Source organism: Budorcas taxicolor, chromosome 2 (assembly GCF_023091745.1).
Source record: "Budorcas taxicolor isolate Tak-1 chromosome 2, Takin1.1, whole genome shotgun sequence".
Taxonomy (NCBI): domain Eukaryota; kingdom Metazoa; phylum Chordata; class Mammalia; order Artiodactyla; family Bovidae; genus Budorcas; species Budorcas taxicolor.
In genome coordinates this window covers 78543575-78561848 of record NC_068911.1, presented here as the reverse complement: position 1 = coordinate 78561848, position 18274 = coordinate 78543575, and the positions used below count along the sequence as shown (strand labels likewise).

Below are 18274 nucleotides of genomic sequence, written 5' to 3'. Positions count from 1 at the left end.
TCCAAGAACTATACCATGGACTGTCCGAGAGCTGTGACGCGCCGAGGGCTTTAACGTCTGTTGCTTCAGATCTTTATTGTAATGAGACAGAAGTGAGGAGATTACAGTTCCCTGACAATACCTTGCCTTTCGTGGTACTTCATATTTTTCAAAATACTTTCATACATATGTATTTATTGTTGCTGTTGTTGTTCAGCTGCTAAGTTGTGTCTCTTTGCTACCCCATGGACTGCAGCACACCAGGCTTCCCTGTCCTACACTATATCCCAGAGTTTGTTCAAACTCATGCCAAACACATATATTACTTAATCATAAACACTGGGCAAGGATGTGGGAAGCAGAATTCTAAGAAGGCTTCCAGAATCTCTGCTGGTGGTATATATTCCCTGAAAATTCCCCCGACCTTGAATATGGGTAGGATTTGTGAATATGATGGGATTACAGTTAAAATTCCCATGATTGCAGTTAGACTGTCTTAGCACACTTGAGAGAGTCTCCTGCTGGCCGTGAAGAAGCAAGTAGCTGTGAAAGGCCCCGTGAGCAGGCCACATGATAAGGGTGACTTGTGGGGCTTAGAGTAGACAGTAACAAGGAAATAGCAGTAGACAGCTAACAAAAAAATAGCAATCCTATTCTTCAGTTGCAAGGAAATGACAGCCAACAACCTGAAAAGATTGGAAGTGATTCTTCTTCCAGAGTACCCAGGTGAAAACATCACCTGACACCTTGACTTTCAGACTTCTGAGGTGCTGAGCAACCTCTGGGCTACAGAACATGTGCATTAATAAATGGGTGTTGTTTTAAGCCACTTGTTGTCTAGTCGCTGTCATGTCCTACAGTTTTGTGACCCATGGACTGAAGCCTGTCAGGCTCCCCTATTCATGGAATTCTCCAAGCAAGAACACTGGAGTGGGTTACCATTTCTTTTTGCAGGGGATCTTTCTAACCCAGGGATCAAACACTGGTCTCCTGTATTGGCAGGCAGATTCTTTACCCCTGAGCCACCAGGGAAGCCCTATGAAGCAATAGAAAGCCAATAAAAGCAAAAGCAGATAGTACCATTACCATTTCACCAAAAAGGAGACTGGTTCAGAAAGATGAACTGATTTGCTTAATTTTATTCTGAAATTTAGTGACAAGACTGAGATTAGTACCTCAGATCCTTATTTATACTCGAACATCCTTCCCACAGCAATATACTGCTCCACACTAAAGGGTTTTGCTGGAAGGTTTTCATTTTTAACCTCTGCCCACCAACAAGGTAGAAATTGAAAGCATAATATATTGTCTTCTTTCATATAGCTCAATACAGAGTAAAGCATTGACTTTTATTAATGTTCACATAAGTTCTGTAGTATGATGAAAACAATCAAAATCATGTAAATGTCAAGTTGTTAATATTTTTAAAAGAAATCTGGAATCAAACATCAGTCCTCATCACTAAACAAACAATATTCCGAATAGTTAAGATCAGGAAATGTGATTGGTAATTCTACCCACTTTTTGTATTGTTTCTTTGGTAAATTATTTTGGAAAACCACTACAAAATTCTTTATTTTGAGACAAGGCAAATCTAAGCCTTTGTGCACCATCATCGTTCCCCAAGCCTGGAAAACAAAAGAGAGAGGGAGAGGAAAGATTAAATGCACATTCAATTAAGAATTCCTTTGGCCAAAGTAAAATTAAGCCCACAGCAATTTACTTACTTGGCCACATTTATTGCAGATTATCTCGCCATTTGTTTGATACTCAGCACACGTTGTTTGCAGTGCTTTGTTTCCTCTCACAAAGTACAGTTTCCTAAAATTATCAAGGAGTCAGAATTATCCCTGAGAATTCATAAAGGACCAGTACACAGCCCATGGCACACACTACTGGGCTTGCCAGTCATCTACATGCATGCACCGTTCTATACTTCACCCCTTCGGCCAAATCACTGGGCACACACCTCTCACGGTATGTTGCTTTTTATGGCTTCTTCCATGTCTGTTGATTATTTTAATTAGACTTAAGATGCTCAAGAAGTTGAAAATAAATATGAGCATTCACAAACTGATCTGGTTTGGATGAAAATGGCTTTGGGTCTTACACTTCTCCTTTCCTGCCTTTGTGTATATATTTGAAAAATGGACCCTTGAAATAAGGTTCATAATTTGGGGACTAAGAAGGGGAAGTTCTGGAAAAATAGTGAATCTCATGTGTACTATTTTGTTAGACCATTTACAATACAAACTGCTTTATCCCTTATAAAGAAACTTAAAAGACTTTAAGTCTTCTCTTGGACTTACTTGAACTCTGGTGTCATATTGACATGGTGCATCTTCTCAATTACGTAGATATCTTCTCCAGAGCAGGCTGGCACACTACAGTTTTTACACAGAAAATTTATTAATGATGGCTTGTCCTTGAACTGCTTTGCAATACTTCTCTTGGTTTTCATTTTCTTTTCCATTATACTTTGCATCTGTAATTCCAAAATCTGCAAAAGAATATTCAATGTGAGTTTTTTTTCATAGTTTCAATGAAGTAAGTTGCCTGGAATTCAGAGATCTTAGATAGTTATGAAAATATACACTTGACTTATAGTCTAAAAATAAAAGTGATGAGGTGATGGCTCCCAAAGAGTTTAGTATAGAATCTTCTCCTACAATCATGGAAATATGGAATCCTTAAGTGTGCAAAACATATCCCATTCCATTTTTTAAAACGCTCTACTGTGAGAAAATGTTTGGCAATATTTAATAAAGAAGAAGGAAACAATGACAAAAACAACGAAACTCCTTCTAATCCGCATCTCCATAGGTTTTAATTTTATCTCATAAAATAAGTTTACTCTTTCTTCCACATGAAGTCTCTTTAAAGAACTAAACATTCTTACTTCATCACCCTTAGTCGTTTCTTATCCATGATAAGCCTGCAGTTTCTTTCATTTCTCTTCATACAGTGTAACTTCCAGACTTGTCACTATTTTATCTCTATACAACTGTGACAGAAGATACTAGTTTCCCACCTAGGATCCATTCTTCATAGTAACAGAACTACAATTTTATTCTGAGTGGAAATACACCACTAAATAACTACATTTATGAGTCAGTGGCCTTTAAGACATAAGTCTATAAGATGTTGAACAAAATTTCCAGAAAGGATCTTTAAGTATCAGGTAGCTGGCATGGGCACTGTTGCTTTTTCCATCTTTCTCCTCCTTCCTTCTTAGAGTGAACATGCAGCAGTTGAAATTCTAAAAGCTTTGACCTTGAGAATGGGAGCCAAATAGTAAAAAGGCAGAGAAGAGAAAGGAATTTTGGCATCCTCATGACATCACGGAGCTATTGTGTTATGTCTAGATTACCCACAGTCTTCATATGAGAGAATAAAATCTTTAAATTTTTATATTCCCAATTCTGTGGCTAATGGAGAAACTTATTCATAACAGAAATAATATAATTTATGAGAGATATAAAACTTGAGATAGAGACTAGCCAGTTCTCATACTTATACAACTTCACAGTAGACAATTCTAGTTTTTAAATAATTTACCTCCAAACTAAACCTCTCAAAGATGACAAATTGATATCAAGTTGTGGAGGAAGCCATTGTTTTCCTTAAAATCAAAGGAAAGTTTTCAGGAAAAGTAAACTATCCGTGCTGATGAACAAAAACTGAATAGCCCAGTTCTCTGGCTCTCACCTCTGTTTTAGACCTTGACTTGAGGCAGCCATAGTTAGTACAGAAAACAGAACAAACCTTGCAAGTGAACCTGTGGGCTATAATACGATTTAATCAGATAAGTATGAAGACAAATTTCCTATGTAAATTATAACAGTATAATGAATTGAAGTATTCTGTTCTTTAAAAGTTTAATTAGGCTGTTCTTGCAGGATATTTACAGTTCAGTGAGCTGGTGAAAAGATGATCTGGCATAGGAACAGATACATATGGGCAATTAAGAAATAACTATGAATGCAACAGAAAAAAAAAGCAAACAAAACAAAGGTCAGTGTTTGGCTATGTAACCAGGACACTAGAAACCAAAAGAATAACTCTAAGCTAGTTAAGGATATGAAACAACTAAAAGGGCCAGAAAAGAAAAGAAATCATAACAAATATATGGGAGGCAGAGCTATAATCAGTCTGCATGCATGCTCAGTCGTGCCCAACTCCTTGCAACCTCATGGACTGCAGTGTAGCACACTAATCTCCACCATGGAATTTTGCAGGCAAGAATACTAGAGTGGGGTGCCATTTCCTTCTCCAATAATAATCAGTCTAATTCCAGCTAAAATGTAATCTGGCAAATGTTGTTGGGTCAAGGCCAGGGACAATGTTTAGTATCTTCAACTTACTCCTAGAAGTCTGATTTGATTGAAGAAGCTTGGGGTTATGCATAAACTCAGTATATAACATGGAAAATAGACCTCCCCTTATATGTCAACTCAAACTGTTTATTAGTGGTTGCCCCAATGTTATGTTGAGAAGGATTCTTAAATCAGTAGAAAAGTGTTTTGACCTGGTGGCAATGTGTGATGGGGCTTTGAACAGAGTAGTGGTGACACATACCCCATGTCATTGCCATCCCTTCTCTGGGTTTGTCTCCCTGCAGCAATTTTAAGAGAGTAGGTCTCTTAGCCAAAGGAGACCTAAATAAGATAGTCCATAGGGCCCCCAAAGAGACTGTGTCTTTTCTAGAGATTATCTGGAAAAGTGTGACTCACAAACTCCAGAGATGGTTCTAGAGTTTATACAAAACACTGGTCTTGAAACATCAATCTTTGAAAAACATCCCACGTGATTTATTCATTTAGTACTTTAAATGTAAAGTGCTAACTTTCCAGTGGTATTATATGGCTACAAATGTTTGATTTGACACCACAAAATGTTTGGTTTGCCTTATATTTAAAGGGGTTTTAAAATATAAATTCGTGTAGAAACCTGGCCAGGAAACCTTGGAGTTGGTTATAGCAATGCACACCAATTTGAAAGCATCCCTTCCGTGAAACTCTATTTAGGGTACAGCCAATTCCAATGTTAAGAAACTAACATTCACACCCATATGCAAGGGTGTGAATTTTCTTCTAAATGGATTGTTTGCTATTATAGTAGTTACAGTCTTTAATTCAGTGGTATGGGGGATTTCCTGAAATATTGTAGAAATACATTCTTCCTTTGCTGCATTCCTCTCACAACTCAAATGATTCTATGTTGGTAAACTGAGATGCAGCAAGATGGTATAGGATCTATTTTCTTAACATTCGGGGCTAGCCTCAATGTCTCTCCCTCTTAGAGAGGCCTTTCCCAAACACCTAACCTAAAGTGCCCAACTAGATGTTTGTTTCACATTGTCTTGACCTAATGCTTCAGCTCTCCTCTCCATACATGTATTACTTGCTTTATTTCTCTTTATCGTTTCTCCTCCTCAAATCTCACCATGTACTCACTCAAATACAAGTTTCATGCAGGAGGGATCTATCTGCGTTGCTTGCGGCTACATTCACTGTTTTTACAACAGTGTTGCCTGTTGCCTAACACGCAGTAGGCACTTCACAAATATTTCTAAAATGAAAAAAATTGTGCCTGTACAGATTAGATGGGACCAAAACAACCAGGTTGAATTGAATAAGTGAGTTGCACTAGTTTTTCTGGATCAGGGAAAATCTAAATTTATATTATCAAACTTTATAGAACAGCTCCCTGATGATTTCTGCCCACCACGGATCTTGAGTCTTTGTATGTGAATCTGGTCTCAAAACAGTCTTTCAAACTGGAATTTATAATTCAGCACAATTTCTGTTTAGATGCTTAAACACAAAGAGATATCATGGCAACCACAGACAGCCATTTAAAAGTGAAAACTAAATTCAGAGTTAGCCCAAATCAATACCTTACGAGCATACTCCTCTGGTTTCATATTTTGAACACGGTCTATAGCTTTATACATCATTTTCTCTCGGAAATCATTAACTGTTTCACGTTCAACAACCCCTGAGCCGCTTTGGGCAACCAGAACATAGGTGCTCTCATCAGCTCTGGCTCGACCACGGGCCTGAGAACAGAAAGAAATCAAGTCAATGAAGTCAATAAAGGGCTGTGCTTTCCTACAAATGCTCCTGTTTTTGTTCTGGAATGATATTCACTGCTCAATATCCCATCATCAAATGATTCCTCTATTCTCTGTAAGGTCAGTTATTATCCATTTTCTTAATAAGTTGGCTATTTGAAACTCAAAATGCACTTCAGTGAAAAACAATGTTGTAGAATGATGATGGTTAGGTTCCCACACGCATGCGTACATGCGTGCTATGTCACTGCAGTCGTGTCAGAGTTTTTGTGACCCCATGAACTAGAGCCTGCCAGGCTCCTCTGTACATGGGACCCTCCAGGTAATCATACTAGAGAGGGTTGTCATGCCCTTCTCAAAGGGATCTTCCCAATCTAGGGATCGAACCTGTCTCTTATATCTCCTGCACTGGCAGGTGAGTTCTTTACCACTGAGCCACCACGGAAGCCCACACTGGCCCTCAAAAGCCTCAACGACACAAGGCCATCCTGTCTTGCCCTTCTTTTCCCCAGGTACCCCTCTCAAACCCTACAAACCATCATCAGTGATTTGGGATGGGGAGCCCCATTGCCCACCTTCCCAGTAGGGGGACAACTGGGGAGAAGGGCCTCTCTGACTTTGACACCAGAGCTGAGGCGAGTGCCATTGTTTCTGGCATCTACCTTCAAAGTTGTAAGAAAACACATTCAGTGTGGTGGTACATTACTATGCTGTGCTCTGCTTAGTTGTTCAGTCATGTCTGACTCTTTGTGACCCCATGGAGTATAGCCCTCCAATCTCCTCTGTCCATAGGGATTCTCCAGGCAAGAATATTGGAGTGGGTGATAGAAGCAAGGTCTGATGCTGTAAAGAGCAATATTGCATAGGAGCCTGGAATGTTAGGTCCATGAATCAAGGCAAATTGGAAGTGGTAAAACAGGAAATGGTAAGAGTGAACGTCGACATTCTAGGAATCAGCAAACTAAAATGGACTGGAATGGGTGAATTTAACTCAGATGACCATTAAATCTACTACTGTGGGCAGGAGTCCCTTAGAAGAAATGGAGTAGCCATCATGGTCAACAAAAGAGTCCAAAATGCAGTACTTGGATGCAATCTCAAAAACGACAGAATGATCTCTGTTCATTTCCAAGGCAAACCATTCAATATCACAGTAATCCAAGTCTATTCCCCAACCAGTAACACTGAAGAAGCTGATGTTCTTGAAGTTCTATGAAGACCAACAAGACCTTTTAGACCTAACACCTAAAGAAGATGTCCTTTTCATTATAGGGGACTGGAATGCAAAAGTAGGAAGTCAAGAAACACCTGGAGTAACAGGCAAATTTGGCCTTCGAATACGGAATGAAGCAGGGCAACGGTTAATAGAGTTTTGCCAAGAGAACGCACCAGTCATAGCAAATACCGTCTTCCAACAACACAAGAGAAGACTCTACACATGGACATTACCAGATGGTCAACACCGAAATCAGATTGATTATATTCTTTGCAGCTAAAGATGGAGAAGCTCTATGCAGTCAGCAAAAACAAGACCGGGAGATGACTGTGGCTCAGATCATGAGCTCCTTATGGCCAAATTCAGACTTAAATTGAAGAAAGTAGGGAAAACCAACAGACCATTCAGGTATGACCTAAATCAAATCCCTTATGATTATACAGTGGAAGTGAGAAATAGATTTAAGGGCCTAGATCTGATAGATAGAGTGCCTGATGATCTATGGATGGAGGTTCGTGACATTGTAAGAGACAGGGATCAAGACCATCCCCATGGAAAAGAAATGCAAAAAGGAGAAATGGCTGTCTGAGGAGGCCTTACAAATAGCTGTGAAAAGAAGAGAAGTGGAAAGCAAAGGAGAAAAGGAAAGATATAAGCATCTGAATGCAGAGTTCCAAAGAATAGCAAGAAGAGATAAGAAAGCCTTCTTCAGCGATCAATGCAAAGAAATAGAGGAAAACAACAGAATGGGGATGACTAGAGATCTCTTCAAGAAAATTAGAGATACCAAGGGAACATTTCATGCAAAGATGGGCTCGATAAAGGACAGAAATGGTCTGGACCCAACAGAAGCAGAAGATATTAAGAAGAGGTGGTAAGAATACACAGAAGAACTGTACAAAAAAGATCTTCATGACCAAGATAATCACGATGGTGTGATCACTCACCTAGAGCCAGACATCCTGGAATGTGAAGTCAAGCGGGCCTTAGAAAGCATCACTACAAACAAAGCTAGTGGAGGTGATGGAATTCCGGTGGAGCTATTTCAAATCCTGGAAGATGATGCTGTGAAAGTGCTGCACTCAATATGCCAGCAAATTTGGAAAACTCAGCAGTGGCCACAGGACTGGAAGAGGTCAGTTTTCATTCCAATCCCAACGAAAGGCAATGCCAAAGAATGCTCAAACTACCACACAATTGCACTCATCTCACATGCTAGTAAAGCAATGCTCAAAATTCTCTAAGCCAGGCTTCAGCAATACCTGAATCGTGAACTTCCAGATGTTCGAGCTGGTTTTAGAAATGGCAGAGGAACCAGAGATCAAATTGCCAACATCCGCTGGATCATCGAAAAAGCAAGAGAGTTCCAGAAAAACATCTATTTCTGCTTTATTGACTATGCCAAAGCCTTTGACTGTGTGGATCACAATGAACTGTGGAAAATTCTGAAAAAGATGGGAATACCAGACCACCTGACCTGCCTCTTGAGAAACCTATATGCAGGTCAGGAAGCAACAGTTAGAACTGGACATGGAACAACAGACTGGTTCCAAACAGGAAAAGGAGTACATGAAGGCTGAATATTGTCACCCTGCTTATTTAACTTTATATGCAGAGTATATCATGAGAAACGCTGGGCTGGAAGAAGCCCAAGCTGGAATCAAGATTGCCGGGAGAAATATCAATAACCCCAGATATGCAGATGACACCACCCTTATGGCAGAAAGTGAAGAGAAATTAAAAAGCTTCTTGATGAAAGTGAAAGAGGAGAGTGAAAAAGTTGGCTTAAAGCTCAACATACAGAAAACGAAGATCATGGCATCTGGTCCTATCACTTCATGGGAAATAGATGGGGAAACAGTGGAAACAGTGTCAGACTTTATTTTGGGGGCTCCAAAATCACTGCAGATGGTGACTGTGGCCATGAAATTAAAAGACGCTTACTCCTTGGAAGGAAGGTTATGACCACCCTAGATAGCATATTGAAAAGGAGAGACATTACTTTGCCAAAAAAGGTCCATCTAGTCAAGGCTATGGTTTTTCCAGTGGTCATGTATGGATGTGAGAGTTGGACTGTGAAGAAGGCTGAGCACCGAAGAATTCATGCTTTTGAACTGTGGTGTTGGAGAAAACTCTTGAGAGTCCCTTGGACTACAAGGAGATCCAACCAGTCCATTCTAAAGGAGATCAGTCCTGGGTGTTCTTTGGAAGGAATGATGCTAAAGCTGAAACTCCAGTACTTTGGCCACCTCATGTGAAGAGTTGACTCATTGGAAAAGACTCTGATGCTGGGAGGGATTGGGGGCAGGAGGAAAAGGGGACGACAGAGGATGAGATGGCTGGATGGGATCACCAACTCATTGGAAGTGAGTTTGAGTGAACTCCGGGAGATGGTGATGGACAGGGATGCCTGGTGTGCTGTGATTCATGGGGTCGCAAAGAGTTGGATACGACTGAGTGACTGAATTGAACTGAACTGAACTGAGTAACAAAAATGTTATGGCCTTGGCCAGGAACCTCACCATCAATGCTATCATCCTCATGAAAAATTCATTCTGAGTAGTGAGGCATTTAACACATCAACTTCTGATATACAAGTATTTCTTAATTTGGTGGCTTTCTGATTATCTGGTTGATTTCTCTTTTTGTAAGAAAACAGATATATTTTTTAAACTACGTGTGCTGTTCTATTAAAAGAAATCAAAACACAGAAAAAAAGGGCTTCCTCTGTGGCTCAGCTGGTAAAGAATCCGCCTGCAATGTGGGAGACCTGGGTTCAATCCCTGAATTGGAAGATCCTTGGAGAAGGGAAGGACTACCCACTCCAGTATTCTGGCCTGGATAATTCCATGGACTGTATAGTCCATGGGGTCGCAAAGAGTCGGACACAAGTGAGCAACTTTGACTTTCCATTTCATGTGTGCTTTTACTAAAAGAAAACAAAACAAGAACACAAATTAAGAAATTAACATATTTGAGGTATCTGAATGTACCTGGACCATGGCTATTTCATTAGTGACGAGACCATAACGGATAACGATATTACATTCTTTAATATCCAGACCTTCTTCTGCCACTGTGGTAGCGATAAGCAGATTTATTTTTCCCGTGCGAAATTTACTAATGACTTCTTTTTGTTCATTCTGTAGAAACATTTTAGTAAATTAAATGTTATAATGCTAAACACATTAAAATCTTCTAATTAGGAAAAGAAATACTAAATTGCAACTGGTCAGTGTAAATGAAAGGATTAGATCATACACGGATTTGCTGCCATCTGTTTTTGGCATTGAACAAAGACATGATGGTGAGGCAACATTTGATTTCCAATCTGGGATTACCGCACAATAACAAAAATATTTCCATCCTCCAGTCTGGAGGTGGGAAGGCCATCATTTGTGCCAAGGAAACAAACTGATGGGTGACTTAGGAGGAAGAAAGAAGGAGATGCTTTCAGCTGAGAAGAGGATACAGCAATGAGAAACTAAAATAGGCTTTGCTTTTTACTACATTAACTTCAGAATCTTTAACAGTCAGAGAATAAGATGCAATGACACTTTTAAAGACAGTCAAATTTTGAGTCAGAGAGAAAATATACCCTGTATTTTGCATTTGGTCACTTTAAGAGTCATTCAAGCAAAGAAACATGAAGTATTCCTGGCAGAAACTGAAAGCGTTGGTTGCCTCCAGGGAGAGGAGCTGGGAGACTGAAGGACACCAGTGTGCCCTGTACCTTATTAATTTTTAAAGAGGTAAATATATTATCTGTTCAAAAGGATGATATAAATAAAAATGAAATAATAGGTTATTAAAAATGTAATTAAAACAGTTATATTTAAATTTTAAAAATCTGAATTTTGCAAGTTAACATAGGTAAAAGAATCAAATATTCACTTTGGCTCTTACATGGGAGGAACTGGTGAGCATAATCCTAGCTTGATGTAGCCAGTGGAGTTTTATTTTCATAACTATTCTTATCAAAGCTGTTGATCCAGTGGCCTTTGGTGTATATTTACCCTATCTTTTGCCTCCATACATTAAATAAAAATACAACTGTCAGACAGACTGTATGTTCTCCTATTCCCATCCAATTCTTTTCAGAGGCAGGATGACATATATCTTTCTTTTTGACTTCTAACTGCTGGAGAATCCTGCAGAAAGATCCCTCTCCAGTCTTCTCTGATAATTTCTCCTTCTTGCACTCATGCCCACTATTGATACAAACTAGACAGATCCTTGAATTTTAGATGTTTGTGCCTTCATTCAAAGGAGTAACTTTAATAGTGAGAATTTCAGACTCAGTGTCAGACCCTCCCATCATATTACATAAATGCCTAACTCCTCTTCCAATGAGTAAGTCCAAGTTAGTCTACAGGTGAGGATGTGGGGAATGATGAAGGGGGTGTGTTCTATATTTTGGCATTCAGCCACCTAGTCAAAACTGGATAAGCAAAAAGTGGCCTGAATGCATACTTGCCATTTGTAACCCATTTCTTTCCAAAGAGGAGCCAAGGCCAAATAGAATCAAAGTCTTAACACTAAAGCTAATAGAATAAAAACTAAAAAGTGGGACGAACAGTGAAAAAGTATAGGTATATGACTTATAGGAATTAAAACAGAAGCTGAGAGAATGAACTTCAGTTTTGCTATAAGTTTCCTGGCAGCTAGGGCAAAGAGGAAAACATATCAGGTAAAGCAGCTCTCATCATAAAGAAGGATGTAAACTCCTTACCTAAAGAAAACAGTGCTTTCTTTGGCATAAACTTTAGAGGCAACTCCAATATAAGTAGAGAGTTTACCAAGAGTTTTGGTGCACAATTTGAAGAACAACTTCTTTTCAATCAATGTTAAAACAAATTCAGTTTGTTCCAATGAACCAAATGATGATGACCTTAATGGAACTAAAGTGTCCCTTTGTCCAGAAAAACTCAGGACAAATAGGACTTCAGAAGACATTTTACACTAACAAGCCATTTCTATTTCACTTATATTTATAATCTCTATAAGTATCTTTTTTTCCTTCTTCCAAGCGTTTTTTATTGTTCACATAAGTAGTATAATAAATTAAAAGCAAAACAAAACAAAACTTGAAAAGAAAATCTCTCATGGTCCCAAATCTCTATCACATCAAATGTCTTAATTTTTCCAAGTTCCCTTAAAGATCTCATCCTATGCAAACATATTTTACATAGTTCTAATTATAATGCACACATTTTTGTGGAGATTTGACTTTTCCATTTGATATTATATTGTGACTGTTTTCCCATTTTGTTACTAAGTTAAAGTGTTAAGCATTTTTGCAAAAGAAACCCAATATAGAAAGTTCCTCCAAGATCATGGAGAAAGTGATTCCTAGAACAAAGTTCAGCCTATCAAACGCCACAGATTGATGGCTATTAAACTCACATTTTCTTTCAAGAACAATTGTTTCATTTTATTAAAGTATTTGTGGGTTGGTGAGAAGATTGATGAGAAAAGACTACAAGTGAAGAGAAATGACAACATAAGAAAAAAAAATCCAAAAGGATGTTTTCACCTGTGTCATGGGCTTGAACTCACTGCTGTGTCCAGCGCCAATAAGATGGTGGGCTTTGACTCCTACTTCTGAAAATTTTTCATTTTCAGTAATCCACTGGGAAAGGGCATATGCACTCTGTCGTGTTTTTGTGAAAATTATTCCTCGTGCTGACCCTTCAGTCCTTGAATATTGTTCCATTATGGTGTTTCTCAATTTGATGAGCTTTTCATTTTCATGTTCTGGGTTTTGGGCTAGTTTTTTCAACTTTTTCTTATTTCCTTTAAGAAATAATTCATTTATTTCCTTTTTTAACTCAAGCATACTCGATTTACAATGTTCTGTCAGTTTCAGATATACAGCAAAGTATACAGAAATATATATACATTTTTAAGTATTCTTCTCCATTATGGCTTATTCCAAAATACTGAATACAGTTCCCTGGGCTATACAGTAGGACCTTGCTCTTTATCTGTCTTATATATATATATGGATTGTAGTTTGTATATGCCAATCCCAAACTCTCAATTTATCCCTCTCCCTCTGCCTTTCCCCTTTGGTAGCCATAAATTTCCTATCTGTGTCTGTGAGTCTGTTTCTGTTTTATAAATAAGTTTGTATCATATTTGACTTTCCACATATAAGTGATACCAGATAATTAGTTGTCTTTCTCTGAATGGCTTACTTCATTTAGTATGATAATCTCCAGGTTCACCCATGTAGCTACAAATGGCATTATTTCATTCTTCTTTTATAGCTGAGTAGTATCTTTCATTGTCTGTGTACATGTATAGCTACAGACACAGATGATATAAATATAGATATAGATGTATAGCATCTTTATTATCCATTCATCTATTGATGTACATTTAGGTTGCATCCATGTCTTGGCTATTGTGAATAGTGCTGCTCTGAGCATTTGGATGCATGCATCTTTCCAAATTAGAGTGCTCTCTGGATATATGCCCAGGAATAGGATTGCTGGATCATATAGTAACTCTTTTTAGTTTTTTAGGGAGCCTCCATACTGTTCTCAACAGTGGCTCCACAAATTTACATTTCCATCAGCAGTGCAGGACAGCTCATTTTTCTCCACACTCTCTCTAGCACTTGCTATTTGTAGATGGCCATTCTGACTGTGTGAGGTGACATTTTATTACAGTTTTGATTTGCAAGAAATAATTAGCTTAAATTTATAAAATATATGAATAACTAACTGGAAGACTTCATATAATGAAGTACTAAGAAGTTCAGCTATAGTTAATCTTGTGCCATATCCAATAATCAGGCTAGTTTTTAAAATAAATTTATTGTGGTCAACCTAATAATAAAACCAGATGACCAAATGATAAATTAAGATAATACAGCTCATCGCTAGTTAATCTCATCAATTAGAAATAGCTCCAGTATGAATGGAGTTTCTTCTTTGAAAACGAGAAATTTTAAGAGAACTTTTTGAAGAGTTCTTAAGAAGCAGTGGGTTCATGCCAAAGTGATAAATGCATGAGTCCATGCAAAAATGTTACACTGATTCTTACCCAAAAATAGAGATATGAGAAAGTCATCTGTCTCGTGCAGCTTCAAAGGTGTCTTTCCATCACCCACATCTTCATTATCACCATCGTCATCACTCTCATCACTGTCATCTCCTAGGAGGACCGCAAACTTCTTCTCTTTCTCATCATTGTAGAAAGTTTCAAGGTGATTATATGCATCAATCATACGGATTGTGTCATTAATTTGTAGGGCCTCATTGTACTTCCTCAGATGTTCTGCACAAACACGATCTTTGCGATTTCCTTCTTTTGCAGCTATGAAAAATATGTTATGTACAATGAAATAATGGTAGAATACTCCCCCAAGTGTGCTGTGGACTTAAATATGTTAATATGTTTATGATACTGACTTGAAAATAGGCTTCACTTTGGTTTTAAAATGAGCAAATTAAGGCTCAAAATGTGCCATGAGCACAAAAAGGAGGCGAATTTCTGACTCCTAGGCTTGCTACTTCTATTCTGCATCAGCAAAAAAAAAAAAAAAAAACCACTTGATTCATGCTGACTCTGAGGAATAGCATGAAAAACACATTAGTTAAGTTTGCATGTGGAAACAGAGATGCTAATATTTATCTTAATACTTTAAATATATAATAAGTGAAAGACTCTGGAGATTAAGAGAAAATGGATGAATTTGTGCCTCTTTCCTTAGATAAGGAGTCAGGACATTTTTATCCTTGTCCTACTTAGAACACAGAAATTCCATTTGCTATTATATTTGCTTTCCGTTTGCTTGGGAACACGTGACCTGGAATCTTGGTATAAACATGGGATAAAGCAAATGTTATGTTAAAACCCAAATTACCTTTTTTTTCCATTTGAATGAGCCATTGTTCATAGGGTTGAGTTCCAAAATCTGACATTGGACTAATTTGGCAAAAAATTTGAATCTTTGTCATTATTTCTAGCAGCTTATCTTTAAATGGATCCTAAAAATAAATGATATACTTATTCTTATATGTTTATATTGTTGAATTAATAGCATTATCTTTAATAATTTATATGTTATAACAAATTTGATTCAGACTCATTGTCTAGACAAAGTAACAAGTTACTCTGATCACCTCTTTATGCATTCATTTTCTTTTTTTTTTTATCAGTTTCTATTTTACCTCAACCCTCAAGCCACACCACACCAACACTAGGTATCTGTGCTGGAATTTCCCGTTTAAAACTTAAAAAATAAAATTAATGAATGTCCTACATCTTGAATGCTCATAGCTATTTTAAAAATACATATTAAAGTTAATATCCCAATTATTTAAAAAGCCTGAACTTAATTTAAAAAAACATTCCTTGGTGAAGAACTGGTTTCAATATTATTTGTACCAAGATAAAATTTTAAAAGGTAGAGTTTTGAGAAAAGCCAGACATAGAAGAATACATACTATGGGGATTTCATTTTTTATTTTTGGCCACGCTGCTTAGCATGTGGGATCTCAGTTCCCCGACCAGGGATCAAACCCACGCTTCCTACACTGGAAGGATGGAGTCTTAACCACTGGACTGCAAGGGAAGTCCCTTGATCTGGATTTTGGTTATACAAGTGTTTTCAGTTTATGAAGATTCAGCAATCTGCACACTTATGAATTTGAACCTTTCTGTATGTGTGTTATATTAATACTTCAATAAAAAAAGTATGTGAAATGAAAGTCACTCAGTCATGTCCGTCTCTTTTTGACCCCATGGACCATATAGTCCATGGAATTCTCCAGGCCAGAACACTGGGGTGGGTAAGCCGTTCCCTTCTCCAGGGAATCTTCCCAACCCAGAGAGTGAACCCAGGTCTCTGGCACTGCAGGTGGATTCTTTACCAGCTGAGCTACCAGGGAAACCCAATAAAAAGTATAACTAAAGTTAATAAAGTTGGAGGAACCTGGAGGAGGGCATGGCAACCCACTCCAGTATTCTTGCCTGGAGAATTCCACGGACAGAGGAGCCTGGTAGGCTATAGTCCACAGGGTCGCAAAGAATCGGACACAACTGCATGACTAAGCACAGCATAAGTTAATTAAGTTAAAAGATAAGGTAGCAAATTCTTTGAGGATGCTGAGGATTAATTTTAATGATTATGATTAGAAACATGCATTTAAACTTATTAAGTAAAACTGAATGAAAAAAGTGAAGAAAAATCAGGTACAGTCAAACGTGCTAGTTCAGCTGGAACAGACAGTTCTATTTTTCAAAATTTCCAGAAAAGAATGACCTATGGAGATTTGTTGCTAACATTAGTTTGGTGCTTATATTTCAAACACAATATTATCTATTATGCATATTTCATAACTCAACATCCTTATGAGGTAGATTTGCAAAGATTACACTTACTATCAAGGACACACAGCTAAAATTTATGGTGCTTTTTATAGTTTACAAAAGAAAGTACTGGCATAATGTTCTAGTCACAACGTTCAAACTGACTCAGGTTGATTTTTATAATAAGATATTCATCACAAAAGCACTGTTAAAGTAAATATTTCACTTCTTTACTGTACATATTTTCCTAAGAAACTAAATAAGTCAATTAGGTGGGATACCTGTTATCATTGCCAACTGAAATCTGGTAGTCAAAAATGGCTCTGTTCAATGTTGGGAAAATCAATGCAGAAAAGTAAAACAAATAAAAGAAACTATGGTAATCTCTCTAGTTTAGCTTTACAACCTTCCCCACCCTTACCCTTTCTCTCCCACCACAACTGATACTTAGTAAACAAAACACTAAGCTACTCTGTACAAACTAGAAAACTAAAAGATTAAGAATTCACAGCAGTGTTTTGCTGCCTAATATCAATAAAAAAGAATAAAACAAACTTTTCTGCAAAAATTTAAAGTAATATTATTCAGAGTGTCAGTGTAAGATAATCTTTGCATCTTTCAGTTGAATATAGTATCATCAATCAAATAAATATAAAAATTTAAGCACATACTTTTTTGGTGTCATCTGCAATTACAAACTTTTTGCATGGCTCCTTTATTTGGTCTTTAAGTAGATTAATATTTTGTTTCACGGTTTTAATGGTAACTGCATCAAGATTGGCACATATCTGAAAAAGAGACACTTCAATATTCAAATACTATTCCTTTTCAATTGATTCAGTGTAGAATTTTTTCTTGTGTGAGAAATATGTAGCATGATTTGCTAAACACAGTATTTTAGTATTGCTTCACTGTGGGTCCAACCAGTAACATTCATCCTGATAGAGTAAAAACAGAACTTCTAAATCAAGCTGGTAGAAAATTCCAGAAAAAGTATTTCTTTTCATTTCTTACATTCCATTTTTCCAGATGGAAAAAGTAACATGGAGAGAGTACAGAAAATTGCAGAGATGCAAAAAGAATGTTTATAAGCTAACCATATTACACAAGGCATTTATGGGTCATCTCGACATCCATGAATCATATTACCACTTCCTTCTACACATGAAAGAGGACAGTGCAAAGATAGGAGCAGACAAAGCCCATGTACCTGGATTTAGATTGGAGTTAGTCCTTAATTCTAGTAATAAATAATATGTTGGAAAAAATAATTGTGCTTTTGTCTACTCTCTATGCTTTTTACCAACTTCAACTTAAAAATAAGGGACTTAAAATGCAAATACAATGCCTTCGTGTCAACATCTTCTGTGAATTACTCTGAATTCTTTCAGTGCTTGAGATCAACAATAGTACTATATGTGTTGTTACCATTTTGGGGCAGCAGACAAGAAATATGTTTTTAATTAAAGATTCTCATATCTCCATTTCTCATTTAATTTGAATTACCTGGAACCTGAGTATCACACAGAACAACAACAATAAAAAGGCACAGAAGAAACATGGAATTTTGAAATGCATAGAGTAGGTATGAAAATTAGAAACTTTCATAGTTTATGCATACTTCTATGAATAGATCGTTACATTTGACAGTTAGGGATAGATATTTAAAGGCAGGTATT

At 37.4% G+C, this 18274-nt stretch overlaps 1 protein-coding gene across 1 annotated transcript in view; it reads right to left on the bottom strand.

Moving 5' to 3' along the window:
* Positions 1–1427: 1427 nt before the first annotated feature.
* Positions 1428–18274, bottom strand: part of IFIH1 (interferon induced with helicase C domain 1) — a 59667-nt gene continuing 42820 nt past the window's right edge. Inside the window, exons 8-16 of the mRNA XM_052635782.1 lie at positions 17267–17383; positions 15148–15271; positions 14325–14597; positions 12808–13067; positions 10265–10414; positions 5879–6040; positions 2289–2479; positions 1707–1800; positions 1428–1607 (exon numbers count right to left, since the gene is read on the bottom strand). Coding sequence (XP_052491742.1) covers positions 1428–1607; positions 1707–1800; positions 2289–2479; positions 5879–6040; positions 10265–10414; positions 12808–13067; positions 14325–14597; positions 15148–15271; positions 17267–17383 — 1551 coding nt within the window. The remainder of the gene's footprint in view (positions 1608–1706; positions 1801–2288; positions 2480–5878; positions 6041–10264; positions 10415–12807; positions 13068–14324; positions 14598–15147; positions 15272–17266; positions 17384–18274) is intronic.